Source organism: Monopterus albus, unplaced genomic scaffold (genome assembly GCF_001952655.1).
Source record: "Monopterus albus unplaced genomic scaffold, M_albus_1.0 scaffold255.1, whole genome shotgun sequence".
Lineage (NCBI taxonomy): Eukaryota > Metazoa > Chordata > Actinopteri > Synbranchiformes > Synbranchidae > Monopterus > Monopterus albus.
In genome coordinates this window covers 370,565-390,712 of record NW_018128135.1, presented here as the reverse complement: position 1 = coordinate 390,712, position 20,148 = coordinate 370,565, and the positions used below count along the sequence as shown (strand labels likewise).

The following is a 20,148-nucleotide window of genomic DNA, read 5'->3' as shown; positions in this document are numbered from 1 at the left end:
TCAGTTAATTATGTAGGGTTATACGTCGCTACGTACGTCAAATGCGCCGTTAGCAGTTGATGCTAGCTACGTACTGACAGCTATCGCGGCATTAGTCTCATACTCAGGCCCATTCTGGCGTTTTCTAAGTGGGAGTATGGACTTTTATTTGCTGTGGACATCTGAGATAATGGACTCCTCACACAGCGTAAGTAAGATGTGACTGAACTATGATTGATTTTTGACACAAGCTGTGTCAATGTACACGTACAATGTCCTTCCGTGAGGCAACGAGTGTAATCCTTCAAGATACAACAGAGTGTCTATTAGTATTCTCTTCGTGCGTGTATACACGCACGCACGCACACACACACACACACAGGCCTAGCAGGTGTTTCTGTGTAAAGCTGGGGGTTTTAAATCTGACAGATGGGGGTTTTCACCTACAACACTATAAAACAAGCAGCACCTGTAGTGTGTGTGTGGGTTAGGGTTAACACACTCACAAACCTGTTAACACAGTCACGTTGTGGGGACTCGACCATCACTGAATTTTAGGATGGCAACATGGTTTAAGGTTAGGTGTTAGGCAAGTAGTGGTTCTGGTTAAGGATAGGATAAGTCTACAGGAAATGAATGTAAGTCAATGTAAAGTCCCCACAAGGACTGAAAACAGCGTGCTGTGTGTCTGCTGGACAGCTGAATCTGAATCTGAATCTGAATCTGAATCAGCTTTATTGTCCAGGTGTGTCGGACACACGAGGAATTTGACTCTGGTACATCGGCTCTCAGTGTGCATGTACATATCCCCATGGCAAGGGGCAAGTAAACAGTAAACCAGCATAAGGCTGTGTAAGATAGCAAAAGCAGTATCATCAGCAACAAACAGTGCAAACAATGCAAAATAGGCAGTACAAACAGGCAGTAAACAATGCAGACAGACGAGGAATGCTCATTGTGAAATGAGATAAATTTGGAATAAAAATAGAGACCTGTACGGATCTGTATAATCTGTACACGGTATATTTACAGGTATTGCACTGAGGGTTATTGTCCAGTCATACTGTCATGGGTCAAGTGTTAATTAGAGTGACTGTCCCTGTGCCTGGTTGTCTTGGCACACAGTGACCTGTAGCGCCGTCCAGAGGGGAGGAGTTCGAACCGATTATGTCCCGGCTGTGAGGGGTCTGCAGTGATCCTCTCCGCATTTCTTTTCCAACAGAGAGAAGTTATTATCAGTGTGTATTCTTCTGGGTAATAAGTAAATCTGCAAATGCCCACTGCTGGTCTTACTGGCCTGATAATGGGTGTATCTGGACTAAGCAGATACAAAAAAGAAAGGTACAAAAGGCAGACCTGTGCAGAACTCCAAAATGTTCAGTATTAAATAAATAAGACATTATGAAATTTCATTAGTTTTAATGTCAAAACATGATTTGTTCACTTGGTAACGGCGATACCATCACCACTGTTACTAAGTGATGAATCTGAGCTTTGAAAGTTGTTCAGAAATGACTTGACATTCATCCATTTGTCTTTGAAATTTGCCTTACACATGCTGGTCGTTATCATCTCCTCTTGAAAAAATGCTCAGGCTGTTAGCATAATGCCAGTGCTCCTTCTGCAGGAGGAAAACCTGGCCTATAACTCAATCTGTTCAGTAAGCTGACAGCACCAGCAGTCATTAGCTTAATCACATTCAAGTTATTCAACAGGAGATGCAAATTTATCAGACAGTTAGAGAGAAAAGCAAGAGGTCTTAAAAATAAAACGTTTCTGAGTGAAGCTGATGTGTATATCCATTCAAAAACACTGTTAGGACAAACAAATCACGTGTTATGCTTCTAAATGCCTGTTGTGACAAATGTGCTTGCAGTTAGCTGATACCTCAGCCACCAAAGGTCGAGAGATTTGTGGGTTTGTAGCGCGAGAGCTGAGGCTTCATCCTACTGGAGGAAAAAGTTATGACTAAAACAGTTTGTCTTGCATCCAGTCAGAAAGGCAGCCATGGCCAAGTTGCCTGAAGCTTTCTTTATATCTCTGTGTGTGCACAAGTTACTGTAGGACTTGTATTTGTAGACACACTTTCTGTTTTGTGTATTTGCGTGTGCAGGTGTACATTTGGTGCCTAAATCCTTTTGAATATGCATCACTTTCTGCTGCCGGAGGGCCCTGTTAGTTTATGTGTATGTGTTTCTGTGAGTGTTTGTGTGCTGATGAGCAGCCTTTGGGGTCCATTATGCCTGTGACAGCCCCGCAGCAGGAAAGCAGCCAGCCAGCTAACTTATGAAAGCAGTTTAAAGAAAAATTGAATCTACAACTTCTGAATGGTTAAAGTTATTACACCTCTGTGGAGATCGCTAAGCTCCGAGACACAACAACAATGGCCTCCTTTTCACTGTCACTGCTGGGATGGGAACAGATTTCTAAGCATTACCAGTGGGAAAGTGTTGCATATTTCAAAATCATTAGAGGGCAGGAGAATGTGCCATTCATGGAAGCTGCTACTGGGAAAGAACTTTGTATACCTGGGGTTCATGGATGATGGTAAACTACTGGTTGTATGTGAAGCGCTTCATCTAATGTTGCTGGTAGAGGATGCAGAAGTGTGACCATTCAAAAGGCTGATGAAGAAGGTAGAAATGATTTGGTTTTCGTTTAACACTGTGTCGCACCTCTGTCTACCGATGTCAAATCTGTGTCAGTCTTGAAAATTTAATTTCTAATTATACATTTAGTTTTGAAGTGCAGGTACTCGCACAGTAACCAAGTGAAAAGGTTTGCTTTGAATATTTACAAATGTTGCCACCAAACCAAGCTCCTCTGAAAGGAACACTGTCGAAGTTTTATTTAGATTGTAAAATGTGTAGTTAAGACACAATGGCAGGATCACAAAAATATTTAAAGAGCAGCCTCCACCAGCCAATACGTTAATGGAACATGCGAAGAAAGATGGTTGACTAGATATTATGACATAATTTATGAATAAACAAAGTCTGAAAGTAGAGTTGATAGAGAAGCTCCAGGTTCAGAGCATTAAATCATTGCAGAGCTTTCACCAAAGCCACAACACTGGTGAAATTGTCCAGGGATGGACGGATAAACACTTCTTTCTCCATCACGTCAAACACAATTAGATGCTATCACAGTATGAATGAGGAACTGAATAAGCTGTGTGGCAACACTACCACCCATTGACCAACTGCCTAGGCTTTAACTTTGAAGTATAAAATAATTAACCATTACTTAGGCCTGGTGGCAGTATCCTGAAGTATGTATGTCATACAGGAGCTTCCATCAGTAGCTGAAAATAAACTAACTATTGCGGTTTCTTTCTTTGCTACAGTGAAATTGAGACTCGAAGGCTGTTTTGCAGAACAGAGTGTGAATGTAATTTAAAGAAGAATTAAAAACACGAGATAAACGAGATAAAGGAATTTGCAGGACTCTGGGCGTATTAAAATCCTTTCCAACTGCTTTGCTTTGTTGATGATAGTAAGCTGGTTTAAAATTCTGCTTCAGGTGCTGAAAAGCATTAAAAACATATTTATTCTGCAGGTTTAGCAGAGACACTTATGTTAATTTGTGGTGTAATTGTCCCTTAGTATAATGGAACTTAATTACACTTCTGGAATAAGGTACGTGGGTTGTGGAGAATTGGCATAGGAATTGTTAAACTTATCCCACCGCTTTGGTGAAGGCGGAGGTTGTAAAGTAGGACACATCCTCTCCCCTCAGAGCCACAACAACAGCTTCAGCTCCACTGACACAGCTGCTGTCAAACTGAGTTACAGGGTTAGCAAAACACTTATTTATCCTTCATATATCATTGATGACACCTTAGAATATGTACAAAGAATCTCAGAGTGCTTAAAGAAAATCTGCTTGTGACTCCCTGAAAACTATAATAGCAAAAATGAGCTCGACACTTATTAAGTTAAGCGCTAGTTTAATCCTACAAAAGTGGATATGATATCAATAGAGCCCCCTACAGACAAGAAAAGGAATAACATTTTACACTAGTAATTGTTTGCTCAATTATTTTGGGAAAATTGATTAACATTATATCACACTGGCCTCAAATATGGACATTAAAGTCAGTCAGTCTTTATCAGCCGCTGTTAATTTCTTGTCTCCTGTAATGTTTTCTTTTTACCTCCCATTTTTTACATTGCTTTTTTTATTCCCTAGAATAAACAAATAAAAGAAACGACTCTTACTGCACACTGAAGGTTGCTGCCATGTCAACATACCAGAAGCTGTTGTCTTTCTTACATGAGCATCATCTACAGTGAAGAAACAGCTGCTGCTGTTACTTTTCTTTCATGTAGGTGGCGCTGTTGGGCTGAAGCTACAGCTCCACAGCTGCAAAACTAAAACTACCACACTGCTGCATGGCAGTGTGTCCAAAAAGCTCGTGTTTTTGTCAGTCACACCAACTTACACTACAGTAAAAACAGAAGCAGCAGTTTTGACAAGTGGGTCAATACTGCCACCTGCAGGCAAAGAAAGTAATGGTATTTTTTTTCAGTGGTATTTAATGCAATGTTGTGTTACTTTCAACTCCAGTGGACATTTATATATTATATTTTAAATCATTGATTACCTGCATGGCTGTTTTCTATTGGTTTGCCACTGGGACTCCATCCATTTCCAATTTGTCCTTGATTGATTGATTGATTGATTGGCTGGTGGGCCGTGTAGACACCTGTGGAGATATGAGTAGAGCTTGATGTGTAACTTATCAAATATTAACATGCGGTCTCTGCCAGGAAGCCTCTACAGAAACTATAAAACAGGACATCTGTTCACCTCTGTGACATATAACAATGATAGAACACTGTCTGGCCAAGTCGTAGAAGTTTCCAGAGAGTAAGCATGTAAAGGTGTCAGTGTGGAGCAGGTTCTTACTGAGTTTGTTTATTTGGTAAAAATGACTGTAATCCCAACTTGTGCCCCTTCAGAGTCCTCACACATCTTTCACTTCTGTTGTGTTGCCATCCAGCCTGAGGCGTAGATGAACACAATTAATCTGCAACTCGTATCTACAGCTTTAATGACTTTCTTCTATTCCTTCCTTCTGCTTTCCTCAGTTATTTGTTTTGAGTATCTATTCACCTCAACAGCCTAAAGCTAAGCCCTCAGTAGTCGAGTTGTTTACACCCAAAGCCTGGTGTTTGAGAGGAGACTGTTAAGGTCAGATAGAAAGCTGTTTGTTCTTACTGAGTTTGTTTATTTGGTAAAAATGACTGTAATCCCAACTTGTGCCCCTTCAGAGTCCTCACACATCTTTCACTTCTGTTGTGTTGCCATCCAGCCTGAGGCGTAGATGAACACAATTAATCTGCAACTCGTATCTACAGCTTTAATGACTTTCTTCTATTCCTTCCTTCTGCTTTCCTCAGTTATTTGTTTTGAGTATCTATTCACCTCAACAGCCTAAAGCTAAGCCCTCAGTAGTCGAGTTGTTTACACCCAAAGCCTGGTGTTTGATATGCCAAATTTATTTTTAGTTTTCTCAGTGCAGAAATATTGAAAGTGTCTGTCTCTTTTCTTCCTAGATGATGGGCCATATGGAAAAACAAAAGACATCTCTGGACCTGAACACAGCATGGCCTCAAGAAGACACAGTATACCAGGTACAGTATGTGCTGCCTCTTTTTAGCATCACCGCACTGAAGCATCCAGTGATCTTTTCTCATAATGTGGCTCAGGAAAATCTGGCACCACATAAGTTTATATACTTTAATCTCACAGTGTGAAATTTATTATGCATTAACGTATCAAAATTATCATGTGCACATGGATCTTCACTGTTTAGGAAAAACAGAAAAGACTGACTCCAACTTGGCGGTATACAATATTTGTATGAAAAGATGTTACTATCTGATTAGTCCAAAACTGTTGGGGAGAAGTTGTGGTTTAAACTTAACTCTCCCAAGATTGGTCCTTCAGTCCGTCCATCCTCCAATCATCCTCTCTGCCCCAATGGTCGTGGACAGCGCCCTAAAAAAGGAGGAATTCCTATACTGTCTTAATTCCTACATAGACACTTATGTCTTCCTTTGTTTCCAAGGAACTGCTCTGCCTGTGTGTGTATATTGCTTCCTCTTATCTAATCTCTATTTCAACTAGCTCCCCCGGCCCATTAGCCAGGTAGCGGTAATAAAGTATCTGTGGACCCTCTTTGCTAAAGCTGTAAATCTAATGAGATTTCAGTGTTTTAGTGAACCAGTCCCCTTGATGTTAAACAGTGCTCCAGTTGGCTAACACAGTAAATACTGACCAGTGATTCAGTGAACACATAGGGTGATATGTGGATATGTAACTACATAAACATAAACACAACTGTCAGATTAATATATATATAAACTTATGTAAGCTATATAATAAAAACCCTAACTAATTATATTCATTTCTATCTAAAAATGAAAATCACCCTAACACTACTTCTCTTTATCAGTAATGTAACTCAGCTCCGTGCTCATTTCCAGCGCTCCTTTGTTTCATAGACATACAACCGAGCATTTGTGTCATTCACTTTCCAGCCACATCACTGTTGACACTCAGTGTTTCCTTGTTGCTGTTATTTGAGTAGACTTCATAAACATGTATCTGAGGGTACGTGTGTGTCAGAGACACGTTTTCCATATGATTTCCTTTTTCTTTATTAGATGTAAAATAGCTTTACTCACTTCTCTGTCTACATAAAGGAAATAATTGCATGATTTTATTTTTGTGTAGTATAATAATATCCTCGTAGCTGTGTTCTCTAAGCATCAAAATAAAGTGGTGGATAATGTTTTATGAATTCCAACATAGTCATTTCTGCGTCTCTGGGGGAAAATCGCATTTTATGATGGATTCAGTTCAGAAGAGGTTCACAGCGTGAAACTACAAGTGTGAAAGCTGTGGTGCTTTTCTGCAAATGTGCACAGTGCAAAGACTAATGAAGGAATGAGTTTTCTTTCTGCAGATAATGTGTGTGTGTGTGTGTGTCTGTGTGAATGTGCGTCTGTTGTAAGACCTATCAGAGATAACTGTGGTGTGAAGCACCTCACTGATCCTGAGTGTCACCAGAGGGATTTACCTAATCTCACCTTCTATCATACCAAAGCTCCAGCTCGCCTGTGTGAGTGTGTGTGTGTGTGTGTGTGTGTGTGCTCTTGGTATTAACAAAGCCTGTTTACTCATATTGTGGAGAATTGGCCTGGAGACTCAGATGCTCGTCCCCAACATGTAAAGGATTTGATTTTAAGGTGAAAACTTGGTTAGATGTTAGGTTAAGTGTTAGAAAAAGGTTAGGGTAGGTTTCCAGAAAACGACTAAGACAGTGTAAAGTCCTCACTAGGAATAAAAACAAATGTGTGGGTGTATTATAAATGGTGATGATATAAATACAGACAGCTCTGTCAGCCCAGCCCAGAGGTTTTAGTTGACTTGCTATGTCTGCTCCAGCTTGCTGTGCCACAGAGATCCTCTTGGCCACTTCAGATGAAAACCCTTAACCTTTACGTAAACACAGAGATTCCCAGGTTTGCTTTGTACGGTACTAATGAATGAAATTATCACCACACAGATGTTTTGTGCCTATTTTGCAATCTCTATGTTTTTATTACTTTTTTTTTATTTTTTGCAATCTCTATGTTTTTATTACTTAGGTCATAATTGCAGCACTGATATTCATTCCCTAACACCTCTGTCTAATATTTTAACTAGAATCTTTATCCACATGCTCATTCCAAACCCTGGTTGCTCTGCTTTCCTACTACCTTCATGACATGCATTTTAGATTGTTGGAATACAGTATTTACTTCAAATAGGGTTTTTGTGTTTCAGTATTTTTCAGAGTTTTGGCATACATTTTGGTTTGTAAATAAATGAGACAGCCACAGTTCAAAGTGGCACAGTCCATCCTGCAGTGCTGCTCATTCATCTCAGTGACAGGCACAGGAAGCTGTGTACTGGCCTGCAGTCTGGGACTTTCTAAACTCTGGCTAAATCTCAGTTCCCTTATTTGATGGCTCTTCTGTCCTTACTTAAGCCAAAGGTTGATCCGGTCTGCCATCTTGCAGGATGTCTCAGAGCGCTTATTCTCGCACTGAGGATTGAGAAATGAGGAGGTTGCTCAAGGAGCCGTGAGCAAGAATATATGAGAGCATCCTTCACAGAAGTCTTTGGTTGAGAGACGCGTCCCTTTATCAGAAATAAACTGGTGATTGGACACTTCAGATGAAGGACTGGAGGAAAGGAAATGTTTCCTTGATTCCTCTCTTCTTGCATCTTATCTGGTTGGGACTAAGACATACAGAAAAAACATAAGTGGGAGAAATGTGGATGCAACTAAGGGAATTAGGATTTAGCCTTTAATCAGCAACAATTTTTAGTTAACATCATACCAAACACAACCAAAGCCTAAACCTAACCACAGTCCTGATCTTGTTCAACTCTCAGAAGTGGAAGAGTATATTTCATCATTTTAAAGAAATAGAAACTACAGTTTCTCTTACTCTCAAACTGATACAAGTCTGCTGTCATGTGCAGTAACAAGTTCACCATATAAGCAGAAGAGCACAGTTTGCAGTTCAGTCGGTTGTAAGTTGTCCTTTCCATTGTTTATTACTGCTAGTAGCTATTATTACAGTTATTACTGCAGCTAACAGCCAAGGGCTGGTTGATGGTCAACCTGACCTGATTATATTCTGAAGTGTCAGACAGCCGTGCACATAGTCATGGACCTTTTGTCATGAACTCTTAACTTCAAAGCAGCAGAAGGATGAAGATGAAGTGAACCGTGCAGCTCTGCAGCGTTGTTCCCAAGTCAACCCATTAAGTTGTTTACTCCATCGAGCCTCGACTCAGCCTGGGAATACCTGCCCTGTTGCACTCGATAGCTGTTAGAAAAGAGGTTGTGTGAAACTTCTGAACATTGTGATGCCTTCGTTTAAAGAGTAGTTTAATTAAGTGTTTGGGGAATATATTGTAGCTCTGCATAATAGATGCTTTTTGTCCTCCAGTTGAATTAGCCAGTGGTGCAACCTTTCCTTGATCCTTATCACAGTCCTCAGAGAATTGCCCTCAGTGTTCAGCAGAGGCTTGTGTTACATTGTTTCTTTAAAGTGCCTTAGATTTGTGTTATTGCTCATCTACTTTATATTTCACTTGTATTTTGTGGCATTCATGTGGACGGCAAAGTAAGAATTTCATTGTACAGGGAAACACGTTTCCTAACTGTGCATATGACAAACACTTTGACCTGTGACCTTGACATGTCCTGTCCCATTTTCACTTTATCAGACTGTGTAAATTCTTAGTTAATGCACATTTAAGTAGCATCATTTTCTTTAAAGAGTTTGTAACTGTCGTACATATTTGCTGTTATTCACGATGTGCTTTAACATTTCAAGGCTTTTTCACACCTGCCTGGAACTACTCAATTGGATTGACTGCAAGAAATAATGAGGCTTTGTTAGTTCTCATCATCTCATGCTTATCAGAGCTTATCAGAAGTTCACATTTACATTGTTGTCATATCAGCTGACTCTTTTATACAGTAATGAACAGACAAGATCAGTGGCTCACTCAAGGACACACAGCAACAAACGTCTTTTGGCTTGTATGTCTGGTATCTCAGCTTCGCTCTAATCCAGGAATCAGAATGGACAGAGGACAGCCACTAAACACTCATCTCTCTGCTGTATTTGTGTGTGTATATGTTTCTGTACATATCTGTGTGTGGGTTGGGGGGGGTCACGTCCTTCTCTTTGCCTGTTCTGTGTATGTGTATTTGTCTTTGTGTGCTTTTGGTTAGAAGCTCTGCGGGGGGTGACCATGGTGGAGCTGGTGAAGAAAGAAGGCAGTACATTGGGCCTCACCATCTCAGGAGGTACAGACAAGGACGGGAAACCGCGGGTCTCAAACTTACGGCCTGGGGGGCTGGCGGCCAGGTGGGTGAAGCACAGGCACTAACGAAGAAGAAGAGAGAAATAATTTTCAGGTCACAAGGAATAAACAAGATTTAAAGTATAACTGCCACATATGTAAAATCCTGTACATTTAATTGTTTTAACACAGCTCTTACACGCTCTGACCACTTTTTTGAGCAGGAGTGACCAGCTGAACGTTGGTGATTACATCAAGTCGGTGAATGGCATCAATTTGACCAAACTGCGGCATGAAGAGATCATCAGCTTATTGAAAAATGTAGGAGAGCGAGTTCTGCTGGAGGTGGAGTATGAACTGCCCCCGACAGGTACATATTGGTTTAACATAAAAATTTAACACAACCCTACTGGCAGTTCTGCAAAATGCTGGTGTCATTCAAAGACGTTTTTTAATTTTTGTTTATCTAATACCAGCATTTTTATATTTCTACCACATGTGCATGGTGACTACATAATAATTAAAGCTAGGAAAAGATTTAGGATCTGGCAAATAAACTGATTTACTGTATGGAGAGGACAACTAAACACTCGTTTAAAGAGAGACAGATGTACTTTAATTCCAGGTCTGTGACAGTAGTCACATCTCCAGTCAGACTCACTACGCGCCCATCCCCCACCCAGACCTCCGCACTTGTACTTCTTATGCATTAGCACTAAACCTTGGCACTGGATGGAAATTGGAAGATGCAGAATCATTCAGTACATTCCCTTGGCACTGGATGGAAATTGGAAGATTGGAATCATTCAATACATTTAGAATTCCAAGGATACTGGACTGGAAAAATGCAGCTCGCTCTGATTTTTCAATGAGACCACTAAAACAGAGGTCCTCCTGCATTTTGCTGCAGTTAATAGACGGTGTCATCAAACGCAGTGCAGCGCCATCCAGCAATGCTTGGTAACGCCACAGTTTACCTGATCTGAAAACCTGGCAAAACAAAGAGCACAAAGCAGCCCCTTACAGTAGCCACAGTAACAACAGTAAAGGAAACCATAAGCATCCCAAATTAACGCTGTGGTTGACATCCATACTGTGATCAAGGTGCAATTCAAAGTAAAATAAAAGGTTCTTTTATAGTGCTGTAATTGTAGTTATATTTATGTTACACTTTAGTGTGTATCTGTGTCAAATGATGTGATGTAAACATTCAGTTAATGTGAGCAAATGTATTGCTTTTCTCTTTCTGTAATAGTAATACATCTGTCTCTCTGCCCCCCCCCCCAAAAGCGCCAGACAGCACCTCAGGGGTTATATCAAAGACAATCGACATCTGTTTGCACAAAGAGGGGAACAGCTTTGGTTTCGTCATGAGAGGTAACCATTAGAAAAGCAGTCAGTAGCTGTACTGTACGTTTGGGCTGACATTGCACCATGCTGGAATGGTGTCATTAAATGAAGAGTGTTGCACTAGCACCATTTCTTGCGTTGTGAAATAGAAACATTGCATCAGTTCTTTGTGTCGGCACTAAAACGTGAATTAAATTAAGCTACAAAAGTAGGAGAAATGTGAAATTGATTCACTGCCTTCTAGGAAGCTATCAGCTCAGTTCTTTTCACTGCTTAGAGTGAAAATGAACTGGAAGCTTGTTGAGTAGTAGGTAAGTAGGTGCATTTATTTTTGTCAGTGTCATGCCCTCATACTTTAACCAGCAATACGAGAAGGGCCTTTCTGAACTGCCACCTCAATGACTGAGGTTTGGTCACATTTAAACAACAAGGAAACATGAACCTAGACAACATCCATGTTGTTGTTTGGACTTGTCTTGGTTTGAACAAACTGCTGGTCATAATGTAACCCTTGGTTTTTTTGTAATTTTCATACTGATTAGAAATAAACCGATGAAGTGAGGTTTATAACCATACAAGTCCAGTGTTTAGTTTGATCAGCTTTGCCCCGCTCTTCTCTACAGGTGGTATCCATGAAGACTGGCACAAGTCACGACCCCTAGTGGTCACCTACGTCAGGCCGGGCGGTCCTGCAGACAGGTAGCACTAACTGCACGCTTATGCAACAATAAACCCAGATACACTGCACACATGTATGGCCAGTTCCAGTTAGGAGTCTTAACATGGTGGCGTTCCCAGTGACGTCACTGGTATGTTGACAGCTAGCTGCAGTGGAATGAATCACCCCATATCTCTTTAATGGTGTCAACACCTGTGTCTCAGCCTTCATGTTTAAGGATAAATGACATTTTCATATATGGTAAATAAAAGTAAAGCTTTGCAACTGTTTAACAGATTCAGCCTTCTACAGCATGACTTCTTAGATATTTACAGTTTATGAAATCCTCCAAGAAAAAAACCTTCTTCTTGGTGTAAGTTCTGTAGAAATCAGCAGTGTCTCCACAGAAACACCTTAAAGAGGTGGTATTATGGCCCTTTGACCTTTTCTTTAAGAAATATTGAGTACGTTTTAGAGGTATCTGTGACATTTTATTCACCCAAAGTTGTTTAGATTTCTTTAAATCCATCTTACAAACTACTTTTTCCATCATACATACCAGCTCTTTAAAAGTAGCTTGAATGCCGGACCACAAAAGTGTATTACAAAAAATTGCGACACTGACTTTGATAATAACAAATACATCAAGATATGATATTTTTCTTCGCTCATGCTTTTTACCAGTAAGAATTCTGCACATCTGGAATGAATTTTGGATTCATTGCGAGGTTGAACATCTGTTTAAGTATCATTGTGTTTAAGTATCGAGTCATTGTGGCAATTCTCAGAATAAATACGGTGTGAGAAAGGGAGGAAAGTCAAATTTGTGTTTTCTGTAGCAGGGAAATAGGATTAGACTTCAGTAAGGCTTCGTCTGTGGTCACTACTCATGGGGAGGGCATATACAGTGGCTGTCCTACACAGAAACATTGGGGGAACAGAGAAAGCTCTTGCACAGCTAAAATGTAACATCATCATTCAGAAATCCTTTTAGAAAAACCTTTGGACACAGACAGTTGGTCTGCTCCACTTCCTGCTTGCTGAGTTTAAGGAGGCCATCTTAACTTGTTGCACATCTTTTGGAGCAGTAGACTCTACGTGAACCCATGAAACCAGAAAAGGGTACAATACACATTTTGAACTAATGTAAGACTGACAGAACAATAACTAAGAGGCCTGCGCTCAAATTAGAAAACAAGCAGTGCCACAAAATGTAATAAATAATGCAGCAAGGCAGAGTCAAAGTGTTGAAAAGTGTTAAAATGCTAGCTGGGTGAGCTTTTAGAAACCGGACAATGTTATAGTGCGACCATCAGATAAAGAGACACAGGAGGTTTATGTTGCCCTCAAGCTAATGTCATAGAAACATTCACATTCATTTGAACCAAACGTAGTGTAGCATACAGCACAGTATACACATTACTGTATGTGTTCAACAAATTGCTGCTCATTTAGATGCAACACAGTGTTTTTCTGCCTCCACGCTGGTTACAGCTGTGGCTGGGGGCATGTTGTTGGCAGTCGGTCTGTTCCATTCTTATGAATGTGATATGTCACGAACACCTGCAGGAAGTTTCTCAAACATTCATTGGATTCAAGGATGAACTGCTCTGCTTCCTGGATGACAACCAGTACAGGGGGCCTCAGGTTCCTCTGATAGTCCACCACAAGCTCATTGGTTGTGCTGATGTTCAGCTCCAGGTGATTGTTGTTGCCTGATGTGACAGAGTTTTCTGTCAGTCCTCTGTAAAAAACAGTCTTTGAGTGAAGATGGCATGTTTCTCACTGGGAATGATTGTCTAGGATCGTACATGTCAATACAGTGATATCTTGCATTTTCCCAAAAACTACATTTAATAGCTTTTACTAAATTCCTTAAGTCTTTGTGACATATATTATGACTCTGGACAGACATGCATGTAAACTGCAGCTTGACTGGTTGGCGGAGAAGTGCAAGGCAGTAATTCTATTTTTTTTTTTTTAATTAAACTAAACAAAACATGAGCAAAATGTTACTGGAGCAAACGACTGCATTGTACCTTGTCCAAAGTTAATCTGATCTCAGTCTTTGTCAACATAGTTTAATATGATTTAGGACCAAAACAAATTTGCGCACACACACAAAATTAATACTTTTAAAAACTGCTTTAAAAATACTTAATCTGATGCCATGGATTTATTTCTTAGAGATGTGTTTTTACTTGGAGATTAAACTGTCACTATTCTAACTTTAAACTTGTACAGTTGTGGTTTGTCATGTTCTCTGTGAAACGCCACAGCCGCGAGCACTAATCTGAACTGAAGTGCATCTGAAATGAGCCTAAATCTTTTAGATATCATCCTTCAACTGATGGCAGCAGACTTGAAGAAACTGTGACGAGGAGCGTCGAAGCTTGTGTTGGAGCATACTGACATGTTGATAGGCTCTCCTTCAGTTTATCCCCTGTCTGTGTTGTTATCACAGAAGTTTCCTTTTCTTCTGCTGGTTGACTTTCTGTGCTGTTACTCCAGCAAAGACAGGTAAAGACTGGAAAAATGAACTCTAACGCTCTTCTGTGATCACTTTGCTGCTACAAATATTTGACACTCGACTTCAGAACTGTGCTATTTTTATTCTAGTAGCAACCATGTTCCTGCTAAATATGTGAATTCATGCTTGTTTAGCACCATTTTTAAGGCTTGTAAAAGAAGTGTATCAATGTAATCCAGTGTATATTTCAGTTAAAATTAATAGCAGATCTACCAAAACTAGGGGTTTAATGTAATCTGTGGTCTTATTCTAATTGCTCAACCTGTATATTAACCTATTTACGTACATAAGTTCACAAAACAGATTATTTAAAATACACCCAAATGTTCATAGGCTGAATAAACTTCCACAAGCTCATGCACAGATTGATAGACTGTGACAAGACTAAGATTAATTTGCTATTGAGTTATTTTGCCCTCCAGCTCATCTAACACCATTCTAGAGAAAATGGTCCTGAAAATGTGGGTCAGTCCAGGAAAACGAATGAGATATTCATGCTGCTTTAGATCTCATTTATATGCCAGTTGGAGGAAAGCTAATCCACAGCACCATACAGTCCAGGAGTGCCTACGTTTTTTAGCATTATCCAGTGGGAATTAAATTTAATGTGAGCGAGCCTTGGGGTTTTTTCGACAGGACCACAAAAACTGCTTTCATTGCATCATTATTGGAACAGAAATAGAGACAGAAAAAGTGAGAGAGCCTGAAAGCAGCCTAAATGTCAGTGAAAGCCTTAATGCCGTTTATTTCAAACAACAACTTCAGTTAGAGAAATCTTTCGAGGGAAAGTAGATGCTAAAACACAGTTTAGTCCACCCAGACCGCTAAGATAACAGGTGTTGTTGTTGTTGAGCCTTTTATTGTAATTGGTATTGGTTCCTCTGAGCTGCACATCTCTGCAATCACTGTCGCTCTGTCAACCCGAACCCCCAGGTAGAACTGGGGCAAAGCTTTTCATTTTGTAGTCAGCAAGACTTTTGACTGCACTTGTTTCTTGTGAAACTTAATTCCTAAGATGATTCTATCATCAAACCCATTTTCTGCTGTGATGAAGGTTTCTGGTTTCAGATCAGCTTGTGTGATGCTGTTAAAAAGCTTCCAGGCTATTGGCATCCTACTTCACAGCTTCCGGCCGGTATGACGACAGCTCCGTATTACTCGCGCCCCGGCATCATGCATAAAGCATCTGCCAGCTCTCTAACGTAACCCCCAGCGTGAAAAATTCAGAATATGGCATTTCCATTTTTGAGCAAATAAATAATTGCCTGATATGTACCATTGACTGCTTCTGAAACAGTGAGCCTCCAGTCTGTGTTTTTGACAAAGAGGGACTCTCTGAAAATTACCACAATTAAAATAAAACCTGATCATGAATTTTCATCTCAGTAATTTTCAGTAGCAGGCAGATGACACAGAATCTTCTGTCATCTTAGTGCTTTTCCACTGTGTTTGTTTTCCATTTGAACTTAAGCAGGAATCATACTGGAAGTATCAGACAGATGAGAGCGATGAGGAGGATGAGCTGAGAAAGACTGAGTAGTGACAGGAGGGCGAGAGAGTGGCTTGAAACAAGTAGAACACAAAGACAAGAGCAACATTAAAATTGAAACGATGGATTGAAAGTTTGGACATGAATGGTTGAAAAGAAGGAAGGTGATGAAATTCTAAAAGCAAATAATGAAATGGTTATGAATTCTCTTTTATAATCATTTATTTTCGGCAACTGATGCGTACGCGCGCGTGTGTGTCTTCAGAGAGGGCACGTTGCGTCCCGGTGATCGACTCCTCAGTGTGGACGGCGTGCCGCTGCACAACGCCAACCACAGTGACACCCTCAGTGTGTTGGCTCAGTGTGGCCAGGAAGCCCTGTTCCAGATAGAGTACGATGTCACTATCATGGGTGAGAGACTGCAAACACACACACACACACTTGAATATGAATTGAAGCTTGAGGCAGAAATCTCTCGACTGAAATACCAGTGAAATTAAGAATTTGTCTTTTTGTTGATTTCTCGGCATTTTCTGCTGCCTCAGGCTGAGCTCTGCCTTCTTCTGGGTAAAGCTGCAATTTAACTCACCAAGAATGCATTGCAAATAATTCCCTGGTCATCACATCACAAGGATTTTCTGCCTCAAGGTTGTTTACCAGGCTACTTACTGTGATGTGAGATAGACATTGAAAGGTTTCTCTGCTGTTTCACTGTTGGCAGCTCATCTACACAGAAGCATTAGCTCACGATAAACATTCAAATGATTCAAATGAAAATCCTTTTTTCACCAATCAGACACAGTGGCGAATGCCTCCGGCCCACTATTAGTGGAAATTGCCAAGTCACCAGGGGCGACACTGGGTATCACGCTGACGTTGGCCAATCATCGAAACAAGCAGGTGATTGTCATCGACCGGGTTAAACCTGGCAGCGTGGTGGACAGGTACGTGCTCACAAATGCACAGTACTGTATGTATGTGTAAATGCACACTGGTAGTTTCATTTACTCTTTAAAATCTGACTTCAAACTGTCCAGCTGGCACATGTCAGAGGAAAGATGTTCTAAATTAATACATGGTTTAAAGCAGAGGGGAGTGCTTTATGCATCGTTTTTCTCTCAGGTTACAAAAAGGCTGCCTTTTCAATCTGTGATCGGTGGAACTTGTTTCTTGGTTTCTTCGTTAAAGGGAGTTTTTCCTCCCCGCTGTTGCCAAGTGCTGCTCATGGGGGGATTGTTGGGTTTTTCCTCTATAATATTAATAACAGTAAGGTCTAGACCTGACTTTGTGTCCTCTGATGATTTGGCGCTATACAAATAAGATTGAAATTGAAAATAGAAATACAGTACAATAAAACTGAATGGGTTGCAGCATAGACCATAATTGTTGAAAGCACAGTGATAGTGTGTTATTTGCTGGATTGACATAAATGTCTAAGAGTGTAGGACATTGTACATGGAATCAGTATTTTGGTTGAACAGCCTCACTGTGTCCTTCCTTGGCTTAGAAAATGTGCAGTGGTTGCACATTTATGCAAAACATATATCCTCTCTCATACAGGCACGCGTGCACACAGACAGGAGCAGCCAGGATATTGCCCTGAGCTTCAGTCTGGCTCTAAAATATAAATGAAGCACTTGAACTTTGTGTCAGGGCTGAATCAAGCAATAAAATACCATCATTCGGCTGTACAGGCTGACTGTGGAGGGTCACATTCTGTCACTGTTCATTCCCACATTGCTGCAAGTTCATTTTTAAAATGTGAACCACAGTATGAGACACCTGGGTGACCAGCTCTGCAGCATAGTGATGTAAGCTAACCAGGCCAACTCGCGTAGCCTACATGTCGTTCTCAAACTGAGCATGAACAAGACTTAAGTATTTCCTTCCTTGTTCTCTCTTGTCTGTGTTCTGCCAGATGTGGAGCATTGCACGCTGGAGATCACCTGCTGTCCATCGACGGGACGTCGACAGAACACTGTACGGTCCTGGAGGCGACCCAGCTATTGGCAAGCACAACAGAACTAGTCAAATTAGAAATACTCCCCTCCCATCAAACAAGGCTAACTGGGAAGCAGCACGACACAGGTACATATAGCAAAGCCGCACCTTAATTTATACATGTGGTGCGTGACACCAATGAAAGAGGTTACTTTAGGTCAAGTTTGGATTACATTAGTGCCATTTGAACTTGACTGATGCAATTTAAGTGAAAACTCGCCCAAAATTCTCTCAGAATCAAAAATTTCTGCCTTTTTTTCTACATTGTTACATTCTGGCTTAGAACGTGCCATCAACATGGCTCTCAGTTCCCAAGTGCTGACATTCTGTGGACATGCAACAAAAATTTTAAACACACCCTAGACCATGTTACGTGCTAGTCACACTCTTCAGCGTGCTTATTATATAGCATCTCTGGGTGTAGGCTTGGCATAAAAGAACTGAAAAATGATATTGTTTCCTTGCATGTGAAATGTTACTTCAGGCTTTTTTCATTTGCATCTTTGCCACGTACACTATGCCTATTGTAAATGGTGTGTTTAATAGAGCCAGTACCTTTGTGTTTGATCAGTTCAAATTCAGACTATTTGTTTAGATGCACTCTGAAAAGTCTGACTTTTTTTATATGACATTTATGGATCTTGATTTTACGGTGGAGGCTCTTGGACTCCGCCAAGGCTGCCCTTTGTCACCAATTCTGTTCGTTATTTTTATGGACAGAATTTCTAGGCACAGCCATGGAACGGAGGGTGTCTGTTTTGGTGGCCGCAGAATCTCATCCCTGTTTATTGCGGATGATGTTGTTCTGTTGGCTTCATCAGTTCAAGACCTACAACGTGCACTGGAGGGGTTTGCAGCCAAGTGTGAAGCGATGGGGATGAGAATTGGCACCTCCAAATCTGAGGCCATGGTTCTCAATCAGAAAAAGGTGGATTGTCCTCTCCAGTTTGGGGGCGAGCTGCTCCCTCAAGTGGAAGAGTTTAAGTATCTCGGGGTCTTGTTCACGAGTGAGGGAAAAATGGAGCGTCAGGTTGACAGACAGATCGGTGCTGCGTCCGCAGTATGGCGGTCTCTGTACTGGTCCGTTGTGGTGAAGAAGGAGCCGGGTCGTAAGATGAAGCTCTCAATTTACCGGTCAATCTACGTTCGTACCCTTGCCTATGGACACGAACTCTGGATCATGACTGAAAGAATGAGATCACGGATACAAGCGACAGAAATGAGTTTCCTCCAGAGAGCGGCTAGGCGCACCCTTAGGGATAGGGTGCGGAGCTCAGTCACCCGTGGGGAGCTCGGAGTAGAGCTGCTGCTCCTCCATGTTGAGCAGAACCAGTTGAGGTGGCTTGGGCACCTGTTTAGGATGCTCCCTGGACGCCTCCCTGGGGAGGTATTCCGGGCATGTCCCTCGGGTAGAAGGCCTCGGGACAGACCCAGGACGCGTTGGAGAGACTATGTCTCCCAGCTGGCCTGGGAACGCCTTGGGGTTTCTGCTGAGGAGCTGGAGGAGGTGTGTGGGGGGAGGGAAGTCTGGGAGGTTCTGCTCAGACTACTGCCCCCACGACCCGGTCTCGGATGAAGCGGACAAAGATGGATGGATGGATGGATTTTAGAGCCAAGCTTCCTGTTGCTAAAAAATAACCCTTAATTGATTAGAATTACCACTTTGTGGTTGTATACCTCCGCCAACCAGTCAAATTCACGGGAATGGAATGGACGTGAGGTCTTGACCTTTGACATTTGTGCCAAATGTGGAGAAACTCTTTCAAAGTGTTCCTGACATTGTGTTCACGAGTTGGCCAGACAAACATACAGATGGATGGATAACCCAAAAATATAATACCTCCGGCTGCAGCTGTCGTCAGCGCAGATGCATAAAAATAGCAGGATGTTAAATAAAGAATGTTAATGTGAGCTTGTATGGAATAATTTCCTGCGCAGAGGAGACTCGTGCGTCTTTTAGTTGTTGCCAGGTGTTTGACAGTAAGCAGAGCAATGTAATGCTCAACTGGCAGGAAGACACTTGACTAAATCATGACATAAGTTAAATAATATTATTTTTAAAATGATTTTCTTTTGATTTTGAGTGCATGCGGTCTGCACTGTTTTCAAGTAAACAGTGTGTGTTTATTTACATGACCAAACTGAAATTCCAGTTGTAGTTTTCACACCTTGTGTTTTTCTCCGTGACTGAAGAGATTTAGGTGAAGTGATGCTGCTAAACAGGGTTAGTAGAACTGATTTGGTAGCAGAGAGAGAGAC

General features: G+C 41.1%; 1 protein-coding gene across 10 annotated transcripts in view; it reads left to right on the top strand.

The window, feature by feature from the left end:
* The window catches only part of grip2b (glutamate receptor interacting protein 2b), a 199,021-nt gene that overhangs the window by 156,290 nt on the left and 22,583 nt on the right, over positions 1-20,148 (top strand). For 8 of the 10 annotated variants that reach the window (XM_020621205.1, XM_020621212.1, XM_020621207.1 and 5 more), the window contains 8 exons: positions 5,541-5,618; positions 9,791-9,926; positions 10,086-10,231; positions 11,152-11,238; positions 11,835-11,910; positions 16,154-16,299; positions 16,685-16,832; positions 17,807-17,976. In XM_020621205.1, coding sequence (XP_020476861.1) covers positions 5,541-5,618; positions 9,791-9,926; positions 10,086-10,231; positions 11,152-11,238; positions 11,835-11,910; positions 16,154-16,299; positions 16,685-16,832; positions 17,807-17,976 — 987 coding nt within the window. Of the gene's footprint in view, positions 1-95; positions 188-5,540; positions 5,619-9,790; positions 9,927-10,085; positions 10,232-11,151; positions 11,239-11,834; positions 11,911-16,153; positions 16,300-16,684; positions 16,833-17,806; positions 17,977-20,148 lie in introns of all 10 variants that reach the window. The other 2 variants (XM_020621214.1, XM_020621206.1) reach the window with 2 other exon arrangements.